Raw genomic sequence first — 17,183 nt, 5'->3', positions numbered from 1 at the left:
TGACATCTACTGGTTTACCTATAGCTCTGCCCCATATTCTTCAGCTCTTTACTCCAGAGCATGGGGCTGAGTACGGCCGTAACTGCAGAAGCAGAGTTTCACAAAGTCTAAACTCTAGCCCTCTAGCCAGGACTTGAAATTAAGACTAAATACAAAGCAATAAAGAAAAAATTGAAAAGGGCCCTTTCAATTCTCAGAAAGATTTCATACAACTGGTCAGTAAGTAGGGTTACCACAAAAGTAGTGGTGAGAAAAAGTTAAGCAAAGATATGCTGCTGGTATAATCAGATCACCTTATAAATCTTTAAAAAGTGAATACTTCCAATAATTAATTATCCATAATCATCCTCTGTTCTAAACACAGATATGACATACAATATATAAAAAGTCTGAAAGACCTATGAAGTTATTCTGTAATTCTTGGTAAAAGCTATCATTTTGGCTGGAAGATTCATGATCCAATATTTCTTAAAGAATACAAGCTGGCCGGGCGTGGTGGCTCACGCCTGTAATCCCAGCACTTTGGGAGGCCAAGGCAGGTGGATCACGAGGTCAGGAGTTCGAGACCAGCTTGGCCAATATGGTGAAACCCTGTCTCTACTAAAACTACAAAAATTAGCCAGGCATAGGGGTGGGCACCTGTAGTTCCAACTACTCAGGAGGCTGAGGCAGAAGAATCGCTTGAACCCAGGAGGCGGAGGTTGCAGTGAGCCAAGATCACGCCACTGCACTCCAGCCTGGGCAACAAGCAAGACTCCATCTCAAAGAAAAAAAAAGAATACAAGCTATAAGACAACATTTTGCAATCTTAGAACATTAAAAATACTGATTTAAAGTATATAAAATAAATGTTGTATGAGTAACAAAAAAATCTTTATCAAGAATATGTAACTGACATACCATAATCACAATGATTGCAAACCTTTTCCAACTTTAAAAATTATGAGCCAGGCACAGTGACTCACACCTGTAATTTCAGCACTTTGGGAGGTCAAGGCGGGTGGATCACGAGGTCAGGAGTTCAAGACCAGCCTGGCCAAGATGGTGAAACCCTGTCTCCACTAAAAATACAAAAAATTAGCTGGGCATGGTGGCGTGTTCCTGTAATTCCAGCTACTTGGGAGGCTGAGGCAGAGAACTGCTTGAACCTGGGAGGTGGAGGTTGCAGTGAGCCAAGATCCCTCTACTGCACTGCAGCCTGGGCAACAGATGAGACTCCGTATCAAAAAATTAATTAATTGATTAATTAATTTAAATTATTACATAAAGGAGCTTGGTCAAAAACAAAATATTAATAATTCAAATACAGTGAACAAGTAAGTTCAAACTGATAAGGAGACTGTTAAGGAAACTTACAAGAGAAGATTAGGAAAATACTACAAAGTAAATTAAGTTTGTATACATTCTGCTGTAAAACAGGATTAAAATGCTGTGGTTTTGATATAAAAAGCATCTTCCTGGGCCGGGTGTGGTGGCTCACACCTGTAATCCCAGCACTTTGGGAGGCCGAGGCAGGTGGATCACCTGAGGTCAGGAGTTCAAGACCAGCCTGGCCAACATGGCAAAATCCAGCCTCTATTTAAAAAAAAAAAAAAAAATTAGCCGGGTGTGGTGGCAGGCGCCTGTAATCCCAGCTACTTGGGAGGCTGAGGCAGGAGAATTGCTTGAACCCGGGAGGCAGAGGTTGCAGTGAGCCGAGATCGTGCCATTGCACTCCAGCCTAGGCAACAGAGAGAGACTGTCTCAAAAAAAAAAAAACAAAAAGCATCTTCCCACTACACTGAAGCTTTGCATTCACTACACTTGCACAATTTCCATATGTCTTTCATTATTTTACTTTATCCCCAAAACAACTTTGGGAGAACTAAGGAGCTTCAACCAACGCCATATAGCCAAGGAAAAACAAGACCACTGCTCATTAGTGGTAGAACTGGGAGGAAAGCCAAGGATTCCTGGACACTAGGCCTCACTGTCTCTTAGTTTAACTTTAGAAAGCTGTCTAACATTTCCCTAAACCCACATAAAAATAAAGATGATCCTACTTAAGATTTTTGTATTATTCCTAGCAGTCAAAGAATAATCTCTATCCTGGTAGCATTGAAGTTATAATAAATTTTCTAGCACAAACTTCTGTTTTGAAATATATGGCATAGACACCTATTCCCAAAGAATTTACTTACTTAGAATGTTGAAGTTTATCTTCTATTAATGGAAGAACAGCTGGAATCATTTCTCGGGGGAAAATCTGGCTAACAACAGTCAGTGCCATACACACTTCTACTAGGTTAGTGCTCTGCAGATCCTGGTACAACATTAAGGAAAGAAAACATTCAGTGTAAATACTGAAACTAGGAATGGCAAATTCAACACTGTAATGGTCCTATATACTTAGTAATTTTGTTCTATTTATAATTAATTTGTACATCCAAATTTATGGCATATTTTATTGGAATGCTCCTATTTGTTTCATGTGCCTTAATAGAGTCAGTAGATAAATAAAGCCAAAGAGCAACTGCTACAAGAGGAAACTGTATCTCTGTTCTGAATCTAGCCAAAGTAGTCTCCTTTATTACAGCCTTTAAAACTTTTCTAAACCAATAATAAAACAATTTTATGAGTTTTTCTTATTAATCAACAATAATATGAATGTAAGTTTAAAAGGAAGTGATTTTGGAATATTCACAATAAAATGCACACATTCATATGTACTTATCTATCCATATGGTTTATAAACCATTCTAATAGAACCTAAAAATATGTTTTTTAAGTTTGGAAAAAATTTAAGCTACTAGTAACCTTAATATAGTATATGACTTAAAGTTCAGAAAATACTGTTCTCTCTCTCTCTCACGTATCAAAATATTGACACAAGATAAAAAGCTCAACAACTCAATTACATCTCATTATCATTCCGATTTGGAAGTTAAACAGAAAATATTGTGAGTGTGGATTGTTTTTATTATCTCTACATTTCAGTTGATTATATTCTATTCTTTTTTTTTTTTTTTTTTTTTTTTTTTTTTTTTTTGAGACGGAGTCTCGCTCTGTCGCCCAGGCTGGAGTGCAGTGGCACAATCTCGGCTCACTGCAAGCTCCGCCTCCCGGGTTCACGCCATTCTCCTGCCTCAGCCTCCCGAGTAGCTGGGACTACAGGCGCCCGCCCCTGCGCCCGGCTAATTTTTTTTCTATTTTTAGTAGAGACGGGGTTTCACCATGGTCTCGATCTCCTGACCTTGTGATCCACCCGCCTCGGCCTCCCAAAGTGCTGGGATTACAGGCGTGAGCCACCGCGCCCGGCCTATTCTATTCTTTTTTTAAATGACTTTTTAAACTTTAAAGACTTCAATTATTCAGTTTATATCTATATCCCTTTAGAACAGATCCTAGAAAAAAGATAACAGCATGGAAAATATACCTAAACTAACAGCTTAGAGACCTGGACTTTAGTTCTAACTCTGTGTTTTACAATGAAATTATAACAAGAAGAGCAGCAGCTACTACTTCACGTGTATTTCGTTTAATCCTCACAACTCCGTAAGTTCTATTATTTAACTCCATTTTATAGATGCAGAAACTGATCTAAAAGATTCTTCTAAGCCCATTCTGCAAGCCCACTTTCTTCTAATATCATCTAATTGAATATGATCGAGGAGAAATGTCAGGTGCTGACAAGAATTATGACTTCATATTAACCAACATACAATACAATACCTTTACAACTGTATTCACAAGGAGAAGCAATAATTCATGACTTTCATGTAGAAATAAGGAAACAGCCAAATAACCTATAAAAATTGAGGGAAAAGTCTCATTACTACCTACCAAAAATAGACTTTTCACAAGAAATTAAAGCAGTCCTGTAAGTATCAAAGATACCAGTAACAAGTAAATATAAAAACAAATTGCAAAATACAAGGTTAAAAACCTTCAGTAAGGAAGATTTCAGGTATTCTTCATCCTGAAATCTTCCAGAATTATGTATTTCATAGGATATTCCAGAAATGGAATAGACACTATGTGTATCAACTTAAAATCTTATAAATGGCACCGAGAAGACATGCCTTCTATTTTTTGTGCAAATCTTTACATTATCAACCAAAGCATTCTCTATTTTAGAAATGCTATTTTATAGCCAAACATATAATTCAAAAACTAACCACTACAGTAAAAAAAAAACAAAAACACCAAAAAAAACCCTAATCACTACAGTTAATACTGAGTTACTAGCTCTTTGTATTGAGTGAGCTAGCCACCTAATGTCCTAATGTCAACCTGCATGATGTAAATAATATACTAAATATATTAAGCCACACACAATACCTTATTTTCTCAATTGAAGGAATAACAATTATTCAGGAAAGAAACGCTGTCTGACACATTAAATGTACTCATTGGCTTAAATAAGCATTTTTATTGCAATAATATTAAAACATTTTTAAAGTACATTTTAAGATTGAGGAAATGTATTAACACTATGACAAATGTCATGTACATAGAATCTAGATTCTCCAAGGAATTTTCTCAGTCAGGCTTCACAATGATAATAACTAACACTTTAATTAGACAGTCACTATGGGTCAAGTACTTTATAAGCATTACTTATTTAATCCTCACAACCACCCAGTGAATCTCATAGGCTATATATATGCATATATAGGCATTTTTATCCGTATATAATAATGAGACTCAAGCTGGGCATGGTGGCTGACACCTGTAATCCCAGCACTTTGAGAGGCCAAGGCAGGCAAATCACGCGGTCAGGAGATCAAGACCATCCTGGCTAACGTGGTGAAACTCCATCTCTACTAAAAATACAAAAAATTAGCCAGGCATGGTGGCGGGCGCCTGTAGACCCAGCTACTCGGGAGGCTGAGGCAGGAGAATGACGTGAACCCGGGAGGTGAAGCTTGCAGTGAGCCAAGATAGCGCCACTGTACTCCAGCCTGGGTGACAGAGCAAGACTCCATCTCAAAAAAAAAAAAAAGAGAGATCCAAAAAAGGGCAATTTCCTAAGGTCCACACCTATCACATGGTGGAGCCAGGACTCAAACGCAGACAGTTGAAGTCAGTCCATATCTTAAACCCCCGTATTTTACTGCCTCTCCACATAGTCTATCTTGAGACCTGATTCCCTGACTCCATGCTCGTTGTTTTTCATTCTTCTCAATTCTTTCAGCCCTTTCATCAGGGATTCTAATGTTAATTATACCCATCATTACCCAGCATCCATGCTGTCTGTGTCCACTACGGAACAGGAGAAAACAGAAACTTCCTATTCTCACAATCAAGAGGTAGTAGCATGACCAATTCCAACACCTTCACTAGAGGTCAGAGAAGCAGAGCTATTACTCCCACAATCACAAGAGTTGAAACAAATCTGACCCAGGCCAAGAAAGCGATTAGGAAAATCCCAGAAAGCATTTGTTTTGTTTTGTTTTCTGAGACGGAGTCTCACTCAGGTTGGAAGGCAGTGGCATGATCAAAACTCACTGTGGCCTCTACCTTCCAAACTCAAGCAATCCTTCACCTCAGCCTCCTAAGTAGCTGGGACCATAGGCGTGCACCATCACACCGAGGCTTTTTTCTTTTTTTTTTAAGTAGAAACAGGGTCTCACTATGTTACCCAGGCTGGTCTCAAACTCCCAGACTCAAGTGATTCCTCCCACCTTTGCCTCCCAAAGTGCTAGGATTACAGGAGTGAGCCACCACACTCAGGCCCCCAGGAAGCATTTAAAGTGGAGATTGTCTTATCAGATTGCTGATAAATCACCTGTTCAGCTAAGGTATCACCCATTCCCAAGTCACCAATATCAAGGCCAACAAACTAATCCAAAGACCATCCCAATGAAACCTTAATTCTTTTTTTTTTTTTTTTTAGACGGAGTCTGGCTCTGTCGCCCAGGCTGGAGTGCAGTGGCGCTATCTTGGCTCACTGCAAGCTCCGCCTTCCGGGTTCACGCCATTCTCCTGCCTCAGCCTCCTGAGTAGCTGGGACTACAGGTGCCTGCCACCACACCTGGCTAATTTTTTGTATTTTTAGTAGAGACGGGGTTTCACCATGTTAGCCAGGATGGTCTCGATCTCCTGACCTTTCAGTTGGGATGAAAACTGAAAATAGTGAGTATGACTGGAAGAGCTTACATTCCATATTTGTATAATGTTTAAAAAAAAATTAAAGTTTTAAGAAAAGCAAATTACTAATAAAAACTAATTTAATAGCTCAAAAAAAAATACCTGCCTTTAGGGATCTTAAAATCAGTTCAGGAGCTAAGACATTAATATATGAAAAGATAACAAGAAAGGTAACAGATGGTAGGAGCCGCTTGAGTGATCACAGGAGAAATAAAATTTGAAGAGTGTTTTGGGCGGAGTGCGGTTCCACAAGTGGAATATTGTGTGCATTCAGTCTCAGAAAGTTTACCAAGACATCTGTCACCTCCACCCCATCATCTGATAGCACAGAGCAATATAATTTATGAATAATGCTAGTCCCTAACGACATGACATTATCAACTTCTCTGAATAAAGAACATGTTCTACCCTTTACTATTCTAAAATGCTTCCTTCTTGAGATTCTGATATAAAGCTGAACATTTATGAACAGAGTATTTAATTGCTTAAAAGAATTTTTCCAAATAGCCCTAAAGGTTAACTATAGAAATTTTTTTAAACGACACTGCCAATCCTCATAGCTAACATTTGAGAATCTAAGAACAAGACATTTAAAATTACTTTAGTAAATTTCAGTTTTATTCTATAAAGAATCATTTCTGACCATTAAACTAATAAGATTAAACAGACTTCTTAATATCAGCTCTATTGCCCAGGCGCAGTGGCTCACACCTATAATCCCAGCACTTTGGGAGGCCAAGGCAGGCGGATCACTTGAGCCCAGGAGTTCAAGACCAGCCTAGGCAACATGGTGAAACCCCATCTCTACAAAAACAAAACACAAAAATTAGCCAGGCATGGTGGCACACAGCTTAGTCCCAGCTACTCAGGGGGCTGAGGTAGGAGGATCACTTGAACCTGGAGACAGAGGTTGCAGTGAGCAGAGATCCCGCCAGTACACTCTAGCCTGGGCAATACATAGAGAATCTGTCTCAAAAAAAAAAAAATCAGCTCTTTATAGACATATAATTTATATACCAAAAAAGTCAGCTTTATAGACATATAATTTATATACAAAAAATATTTAAATGTATGGTTCAATGAGTTCTGACATATATAGTCATCTAACTGCCATCACAAGACTAAGTAACTTTTAGTCTTCTCTTTAACTCCAAAATGCTACGAATCAGGAAAACTGATTTCCTATAAATGGCTTTGAGTTTCTGAAGTGTGATCTTTTAAAGTTTTAGAAATTATAATACAGTATTCTAAAAACATACTATATACCTGCCATCATTCATTTTGCGTAATAGTTGGAACTTCAAGGACAACATGAAAGCATGAAAGTCTTAAACACATACATACCTACTCTTTTTTCTAAGAGGTTTCCTTGTTGGGCTAACTTGATTGCATGAATATAGCCAAAGGAAGCATCATATCCAAGCATTTCACAATATATAAGTCTCACCATACATTCCTTCATCATTTTCTGAAAAGCAAAATATCCAGTAGCCGTATAAATAAATAGAATATTTAGATTGTTTTACTATGTTCTCATAATTTAACAGGAGAATCCTTTAATCCTGGCACTGAAGAAATAACATATATATTACAAACTAATCACCCAATATCAGACTTTATAAATAAAAATTGCTCCCAATCTTACCAATAGTATTACTTTTAGTAAAATTATCTCACTATTTTGTTAGTGGCACTACTATAAAATAAATCAACTGTAGCTATTTCTATGTGCCCCTAGTGAAAAATTTGGTTATAATGTGATACATGGGTCATCACACAAGATTTCATCATGGTCATCTTACTTGGGCTTCTAAAATACAGCACATAATTTTAGTAGACTTTGTCAAACGAAAATATCCATAAAATTCCCACAAGTTGGTAATAATTTCTGTAACAAAAATATTTTTCACATTGGAAAACCAAATTGCACCTAGATTTTCCTCAGAATTATTGTGCTAAGTACAATACAGAATAGTTTGCTTTATAGGCACTCTTTTTTAAAAACTCACAATTATAAACTGAGGGGCATGATTTCATTAATGGCATAGCTATTGTAATAATATTTAGTTTTCTAATGGGGTCTTTTAACATCTTCAATGCAAGCCAAAAATTTTTAAGAGATGCTAAAAAATTTGTTTTATCACTAAGATATTTGCATTATCAATATTTATGGAAAATTTTAATCAGAAATAAAATATATAAATAAAATGTGTTTCAAAATAACAAAAAGCTCATAGACTTTTTTTTTTTTTGAAACAGAGTCTCGCTCTGTCGCCCAGGCTGGAGTACAGTGGCGAGATCTTGGCTCACCGCAGCCTCCACCTACCGGGTTTAAGCGATTCTCATGCCTCAGCCTCTCGAGTAGCCAGGACCACAGGTGCATACCACCACACCCAGCTAATTTTTGTATATTTAGTAGAGATGGGGTTTCACCATGTTGGCCAGGCTGGTCTCAAACTCCTGACCTCAAATGATCCACCCACCTAGGCCCCACAAATTGCTGAGATTACAGATGTGAGCCACCACACCTGGCGACATAGACTATTTTAATATGTCAAAATTAATTAGGGTTAGCATATTACAGGATTATTAAATCACAAAATGCTTAGGAAACAGTAAAATTGAGTATTTGAAAGCAATGATAATAATGTTTAATATAAATATAAAGAGTTTAAAGAGAAACCATAGGAAAATCTTAAGGGAATGAGATTTAACTCAGGTCACTTGTGCTTAAAGCAGCAAAAGTTAACTCATTAACACATTAATTAAGACTACAAAATACTAGCAGGGTGCAGTGACTCACTCCTGTAATCCCAGCACTTTGGGAAGCTGAGGAGGGCAGATCACCTGAGGTCAGGAGTTTGAGACCAGCCTGGCCAACATGGTGAAACCCCATCTCTACTAAAAAAATACAAAAATTAGCCAGACGTGATGGCCCGCGCCTGTAATCCCAGCTACTTGGGAGGCTGAGGCAGGAGAATCGCTTGAACCCGAGAGGCAGAGGTTGCAGTGAGCCAAAATCATGCCATTGCACTCCAGCCTGGGCAACAGAGCAAGACTCCATCCTCCCACCCCGTCCCCCCGCCCAAAAAAAGGCTACAGAATACTGAGAAAACAAACAAAAGATAAACAAAAAATAATGGAAGTCCCTCTTCAGACTTCTACATTAATTAGGAGTGAAAGTGTTCATTTAAGCCATTAAGTTTCAACCCCAGATTTGTACCATTTTATCTGAGTTTTTCAAAAGTCATTACCAACTTTGTCTAAGTGAGATTACATCTCATGCATTTATTTTTAGAGATGAAAGTGCATTCCCCAATGCAGGAATTCTCTTTACAATTTCTCTGACAGCCAACCTTTACATGAACAGCGCTGGGACAGACTACTCTGTAAGATATACACAGAGTTGGATGGTCATAGTGTTGTAAAATCTTCCTTTCAAACTCTGCCTTCCTAATTTCTACCTATTTAACTTAGTTCTGCCCAACTTCAGGTTTCTGCCTTGGAACAAGGAAAACTATGTACTGATGCCAATCATAAAAAATGGAAATCCAACAAAAACGATTTATGTTTAACAATTCTATCTAGTACTATGAAGCATAATTATTTTATCCATAGCCACACAGACACACATACATGTATACACACAAACATACATATATACACACACACAGATATATCAGATGTTTTGAGTTTTATTTGCCACAAACTATTATTATGACCACAAAAGAAAACATATTCATTCTCTCAGACTTTACAAGTGCTTTTCAAATTCACGATCATGTGCTTATGCAAAATGATCACCCTGATATTTTTACTGGTAGAGAGGGAAAACATTCCCACAGTAGCTTGTATACTGAAGACACTCACCAAATATTTGCTGAACAAACGTTGCTTGGAACAAAATCTCATTTTAAAAAAATCAGGCTAGGCACGGTGGCTCACGCCTGGAATCCTAGTACTTTGATTTGGGAGGCTGAGGTAGGTGGATCACTTGAGGTCAGGAGTCTGAGACCAGCCTGGTCAACATGGTGAAAACCCCAACTCTACTAAAAATACAAAAATTAGCCAGGCATGGTGGCGGGCACCTGTAGTCCCAGTTACTTGGGAGCCTGAGGCAGGAGAATCGGTTGAATACAGGAGACAGAGGTTGCAGTGAGCCGAGATCGTGCCATGCCACTGCACTCCAGCCTGGACAACAGAGCAAGACTTCATCTCAAAAAAAAAAAAAAAAAGAAAGAAAAAAAATCAAACTGGGTTTTAATCTAGCTATGCTGGGACAGCCCCACAGTGGCCTGCATAATAATGAATGACCATTCATTAAATAGTTGCTGAATATTGTTTGAAAGATCAAATTATGTAGAACAAAGTTTAAAAACAACTAGGTTTTACATAATAAAATTAAATATACCTACAATATATCAATTCAGGTCTGAAAATATCATGTTGATATCCCAACCTTTTCCAAATGCATAACATTAAAAACATCAGATCAGCACTAGGGTCCCAAGAGTATCTCCACATTTATGTAATCATCATCACATTAGCCCTGACTTCACATAGGCAAATCTTGTTCTGGTGCAAACCAGTCAACAATAAAAGGCTAAAGTTAACATCTAAGTTGCTACCATCTATAATTCATTTTGACTACGATAAATCAAATTTTAGCAACCAATCATCAGTTAGATGCCACTATTGAGTCCATAGTAGACTAGATTTCAAATTCAAATGTGTTGGCACTGACTATGCAAACCTACCAGTGTTGTAGTAGGAGCAGAAACAGTTGCTTTCAGACTACTCAGTTCCTGCTGGATTAATTTTTCTTCTTCCTGAGAAAATGAAAATATTTAAACCCTTAATTAACTGTCTTTTAAAACCGTAACAGCATTTATCTAAAGGAAAAAAATATAATTTACAATACTTTTAATTTAAAAGAAACATTATTTTAAAGGAGAGTTATAAATATTATGTACTTATGATCTATCTAAAGCCCTATCTCCAAACCTCAGAACCATCCCTGGAGAGAATAAATATTTCCAGGCTACCCCATCCTTCCTCTTTTCTTTTTTTTTTTTTCTTTTTTTTTTTTTTTTTGAGACAGAGTCTTGCTCTGTGCCCCAGGCTGGAGTGCAGTGGCACCATCTTGGCTCACTGCAAGCTCTGCCCCCCGGGTTCACGCCATTCTCCTGCCTCAGCCTCCCGAGTAGCTGGGACTACAGGCGCCTGCCACCACGCCCGGCTAGTTTTTTGTATTTTTTTAGTAGAGACGGGGTTTCACGGTGTTAGCCAGGATGGTCTCGATCTCCTGACCTTGTGATCCACCCGCCTCGGCCTCTCAAAGTGCTGGGATTACAGGCTTGAGCCACCGCGCCCGGCCCCTTCCTCTTTTCTTTACTCAGTTACTTCCCCTTAATGGCAGAAGAGCAGAAAATGTTTTTTAAAAAACTAAAGGTGGAGGCCGGGAGCAGCAGCTCATGCCTGTAATCCCAGCACTTTGGGAGGCCAAGGCGGGTGAACCACTTGAGGTCAGGAGCTTGAGACCAGCCTGGCCAACATGGCGAAACCCCGTCCCTACTAAAAATACAAACATTAGCTGGGCATCCTGTAATCCCAGATACACAGGAGGCTGAGAAAGCGGCAGGAGAATCGCTTGAACTCAGGAAGTGAATGTTGCAGTGAGCCAAGATCGTACCACTGAACTCCAGCCTGGGCAACAGAGCAAGACTCTATCTCAAAAAAAAAAAAAAAAATTAAACGTGAAGAGAGAGTAGAAATTCTCCATGTATTGGCCCAAGAAAAGAGTCTCATCTCACATCTTCCCCTTAGAAGTAAAAAGACTTCATGGAATTAAGATATAGGGTAAGAAAGCAGAAACAGAAATAAGTCTTTTCCCCTTAAACTACATTCTTCTTCCCTGTCTTTTCCTCATTCCCCGAATCCTTTCCATCACTTCCTATCTCAGACATATACCAATGTGGTCACTTCTACTGTCTGCATTGTATGTTATCTTCCTAAGCACTTAAAAAATTGGCCCAATTTTTTTTGGCTAAAATCATGCTACCTTTAAATTACACACTGAATTACATGTTCATCAGATGGCTATTCAAAAGCCACTAGTGAAGCACTGACACACGTGGATGCCTATCTACAGTTTCAAACTATTTAAGATCAAAAATAACTTTTTAAAAAATTTTATTGAGCATCCCTTAAAAATTAGCAAAGGACAAAAACCTTAAGAAAAACAACATTAAGGCCAAAATGGCCAGGCGTGGTGGCTCACGCCTGTAATCCCAGCACTTTGGGAGGCCAAGGCAGGTGGATCACCTGAGGTCAGGACTTCAAGACCAGCCTGGCCAACATGGCGAAACCCTATCTCCACAAAAAATATAAAAATTAGCCAGGTGTGGTGATGCGTGCCTGTAATCCCAGCGACTAGGGAGGCTGAGGCAGGAGAATCACTTGAACCCAGGAGGCAGAGGTTGCAGTGACCCAAGATTGCAGCACTGCATTCCAGCCTGGGCGATAGAGCAAGACTCCATCTCAAAAACAAAACTAAACAAAGCCCACAAATAATGATTCTGGAATGTGAAGCAGTTTCTCTCCGTATAGCATCAACTTATTTGAGCTGCCAAAAAACAATTTTTTTAAACCTTCTTTTCTGTCTTTCCTTCTCTTTTAGCATTTATATTGCATTATAGTCATGCTTACACTTGTCTTAAGCCCAAAACGAATGACCAATTCCTTGGGAAAAGGGAATGTCTTTAATTCTATTTTCCTGTGTCTAACACATAACCTTGTTCCCATAAACATTTGTTGAACAAATAATGACATTAATATGTGCTCTTTTTAAGATATAAACTCCTTGTAGCTGTGAATTGATATACTACACAATCCGTGCAACCATCAAGCACCTGTGGGGGCCCAGCACGGTGGCTCATGCCTGTAATCCCAGCACTTTGGAAGGCCAAAAGGGACGAATCACTTGAGGTCAGGAGTTCCAGACCAGCCAGCCCAACATGGTCAAACATGGTTCCAGACCAGACAGCCCAACCCTGTCTCTACTAAAACTACAAAAATTAGCCGGGTGTGGTGGCGTACGCCTATAATCCCAGCTACTTGGGAGGCTGAGGCAGGAGAATCGCTTGAACCCGGGAGGCAGAGACTCCAGTGAGCCGAGATCGTACCATTGCACTCCAGCCTGGGAGACAGAGCAAGACTCCGTCTCAAAAAAAAAATTTTAAGGCCAGGCGCGGTGGCTCACACATGTAATCCCAGCCCTTCGGGACGCCGAGGTGGGCGGATCACGAGACCATCCTGGCTAACACGGTGAAACCCCATCTCTACTTAAAAAATACCAAAAAAAATTAGCCGGGCGTGGTGGCGGACGTCTGTAGTCCCAGCTACTCGGGAGGCTGAGGCAGGAGAATGGCATGAACCCGAAGGCGGAGCTTGCAGTGAGCCAAGATGGTGCCACTGCACTCCAGCCTGGGCAACAGAGCGAGACCTCATCTCAAAAAAAAAAAAAAAATTAAAAAATTGTAAAATCTTAAGGCTCCAGCAAGCCGAGATCGCACCATTGCACTCCAGCCTGGGCGACAAAGCGAGACTCCGTCATTAAAAATTAAAATTTTTTAAAAGCTTAAGAATTTTTATAACTGCTCATTTTCAAAGCCCATTTGAGGCAGAAACTTAGCAAATTTTACATTTTAAGAGAACTATGCTTTTTCTTTGCCCAACACGTTGTTCTAACCCAAGAACCTCAAGCTCCTCAAAGATATTCAACATGAGGCTCACAGGATCTGTTCAGGTATGCGACATCTGAACTGTTGTTCAGTTGAAGGGACGGGGGGAGAGAAGGAAACTGAATAGGGAAAAAAACTTTGTGGAAGGTAAACAATATCTGACACCTCCATCGCACTGGGTATTTTCACACGCTTGACATCTCACCCAATCCTCAAAAACACTATGAATTATGTATCAGTACTTTTCCACGCCAACGTTGAGAAAACACATGGAGGGTCAGAGGTTACAGAGATATGCCCCAGACCAAAGAGTCAGTGTCAGAACCAACTGTGGAAACTCGGCCTCCCTTGCTGTCAGTCCCAGCAGGAAAGTGAAGCTTCCAGGCAGACGAAAGGACGAACCGACACAGCAGCCCCTGAGCCCCGCCGGAGGGCTAACCCCGGAGGCCTTGGAGTCTCGCCGCCCGGCCAGGGCCTCCTGGCGCGGGGGCCTCACTCCGATGTCCCTGAGCTCCCGGGCCAGCGGGCACCTACGTGCTTGGAGGTGAGGGCGGTGATGCCGCGGACGAGGCTGCCTAGCCTCGAGGAGAAGGACGCCTTGGCGGCCGCGGGCCCACCACCTGGCTGGTTCTGCAGAAAGAGTCCCGGCAGCGCCGTCAACGTCTTCTCCACTATGTCGCTCATCGCCGCCGCCGCCCGCGATCCGGTAGCCGCCCGGCTTCATGCCCAGCCGCCGCTGCCTGCCCGGCCTCCGTAGGAACTTCCTGTTTTTTGAATAAGAAATCTTTATTGGCGTCCCGCGTGAACCAGTTCAGTGTCGTTCTCGCCCGAGGCCACCAGAGTGCGCAAGAGACCGCGGGGGTGGAAAAGGCCACTCGCCAGAGATTGCGCGCGGAAGTGGACCTCCTTTCTCGCAACGGGGTAGCGGCTCCGGGATCCCCCAGAACTGTGAGTTCTCCTGAGGAAGCCGCCAGGGGCCTCGCCCTGTTAGGCATTGTCTCCCAGGGTCTCCCTTTCCCACTAGCCGCCTGCGCGTAGCCCGAGACCGCGTCAGGAGTTGCGTCTTCCTGAGCGCGCCTTTTTCGGGACGTCCCCGCCCGGTCCACCGCCTCTCACTGTCCCCGGACCGCGCACCACCCGCCCACTTCCCACAGGCGGTTTCACGCGGGTCCCCGGCGCCGCGCGCGGCTCCGGCCCTGGCGACTCATACCCGAGGAGTTGCGTGATAGCGGAGCTGTCCTGAGGATTCGGCGTGCCAGGTTGAGAGCCCGTCGCGTGCCAGAGACTGGCGGCCACTGTCGCTTCCCGTCCGCCCCTCTTCTCCTGGTATTTGGGGGGTGGACGGGAAAAAGAAGTAGTTGGCGGCCACCCTTGCCGACTCCTCCTCAGCAGGTCGCAGTTGAAAGGTTACCTTCCTGGAGCCCACTCCCCTGTCCCGGCGAGCAAGGACAGGTCTCCACGTCCCACCCTCTCACAGCGCTCGGTTCTGTTCCACTTTAGAACAGGTCGCGGTTGCCACTACGTAAACAGCTCCCCATAGAGAGAGTATTTTATTCATGCCGATTGCTCCAGCTTTTACCTAGAACAGAATCTGGTACAGTGGCTCTCGAAATGTGGTCTGCTGACCTCAGGGTCCCTGATACTCTTCTAGGGAATTCACAAAGTCAGTATTGATAACGTTTCTTACATGTTATTTGCCGTTTTCACCCTCATTCTGTTGGAAGTGTACAGAGTTTTCAAGAGGCTAGATGATGATTGACTAGCTGGTAAAATGTATGCTGGAGTATCCTTGTGTTTTCTAGAATTTTCTAAGGTAGTAGGTTTAGGGCATAAATATGTGCGTTTTCAGAGATTAATGCAGTTTGCCCTCAATACTCCTAGTGTGTTTCTAGGAGGTAGGTTAGATAGGTGGTCATAGCCTCCCTTCAAGGGGAACAAACTTGCTAAATAAATAGAACAAACCAGCCCATAGTGTACAAACCACATCCCAGGCTCCTGGTTAGAAAATTTTGCAGCAAAGAGGTAGAAGAGCAAAAGGGAAAATCCCCAAATTCTCACAAGTGCAGAAACCCATCAGTATCCTTGGGCTGAATTATACTCATTGTAATAGTAGGGGAAAAAAAAAAACCAGCCCTGGGTGAAGATTTAAGATACTAATAAGACATGCAATGTATATACTAGCATATACAACCACAGCGCACATGGCCCCAGAAAACTAGAGAACATGCTTAATAGCAACACCTGTTCTCCCCTCTTCATGAATGATCCTGTGAGACTCCTACAAAGGGAGTTTCACCAGTATCAGTGCATGCTGTCTCACCTTTGAGCAGCCCGCTCTGATCAGCTGTCAGAGTGTACTTTCGCTTTGCAATAAACTCTTTTGCTTGCTTTTACTTTGGACTTTAAATTATTTTGCACTGCGAAGTCCAGAACCTCAACCGGCCCACCAGCTACAGCTACACTTACAAGCTATCTTCAGTTATACCTGCTCTAATCTCTAACCTCCTTGTCACCTAATAAATGAGTTTTTTTTGAAATCCTGAAGTTGTTCTAATATCTATACGGAAACATAAGAAAAAAGTTCAGTTTGTTGGCTTGTCTCACAAGAATATTTTTTAACATACTGAGAACATTTTAAAATATTTGAACTTTATCTAAAAGGGACACTCATTATTTATTTATTTTTTTTTTTTTTGAGAGTCTCGCTCTATCACCCAGACTGGAGTGCAGTGGCACGATCTGGGTTCACTGCAGCCTCCTCCTCCTGGGTTCAAGCAATTCTCCTGCCTCAGCCTCCCAAGTAGCTGGGATTACAGGCACCCGCCACCACGCCTGGCTAGTTTTTGTATTTTTAGTAGAGACGGAGTTTCACCATTCTGACAAGGCTGGTCTCGAACTTCTGACCTCAGGTGATCCGCCCACCTCAGCCTCCCAAAGTACTGGGATTACAGGCGCGGGCCACTGCACCCAGCCGGAAAGGGATACTCTTTTAGAATTTAATTTTTTTTTTTTTTTTTTTTTTTTTTGAGATGGTGTCTCGCTCTATTGCCCAGGGTGGAGTGCAGTGGTGTGATCTCGGCTCACTGCAACCTCTACCTCCCAGGTTCAAGCAAATTCTCCTGCCTCAGCCTCCCGAGTAGCTGAGATTACAGGTGCGCGCCACCATGCCCGGCTAATTTTATGTATTTTTAGTAGTGGTGGGGTTTCACCATGTTGGCCAGGATGGCCTCGATCTTCTGACCTCATGATCTGCCCGCCTCGGCCACCCAAAGTGCTGGGATTACAGGCGTGAGCCACCACGCCCGGCCT

General features: G+C 41.6%; 1 protein-coding gene across 2 annotated transcripts in view; it reads right to left on the bottom strand.

The window, feature by feature from the left end:
- AP4E1 (adaptor related protein complex 4 subunit epsilon 1) overlaps positions 1-14,651 on the bottom strand; it is a 90,321-nt gene extending 75,670 nt beyond the window's left edge. The window contains exons 1-5 of one of the 2 annotated variants that reach the window (XM_050797131.1): positions 14,409-14,651; positions 10,890-10,961; positions 7,477-7,600; positions 3,712-3,785; positions 2,181-2,302 (exon numbers count right to left, since the gene is read on the bottom strand). In XM_050797131.1, the coding sequence (XP_050653088.1) occupies positions 2,181-2,302; positions 3,712-3,785; positions 7,477-7,600; positions 10,890-10,961; positions 14,409-14,558 (542 nt within the window). In that variant the 5' untranslated portion in view covers positions 14,559-14,651. The remainder of the gene's footprint in view (positions 1-2,180; positions 2,303-3,711; positions 3,786-7,476; positions 7,601-10,889; positions 10,962-14,408) is intronic. The other variant, XM_050797130.1, reaches the window with a different exon arrangement.
- Between the last annotated feature and the right edge of the window lie 2,532 nt (positions 14,652-17,183).

The sequence above is a fragment of the Macaca thibetana genome, chromosome 7 (assembly GCF_024542745.1).
Source record: "Macaca thibetana thibetana isolate TM-01 chromosome 7, ASM2454274v1, whole genome shotgun sequence".
NCBI lineage: Eukaryota > Metazoa > Chordata > Mammalia > Primates > Cercopithecidae > Macaca > Macaca thibetana.
This window is presented reverse-complemented; position numbering and strand designations above follow the sequence as displayed.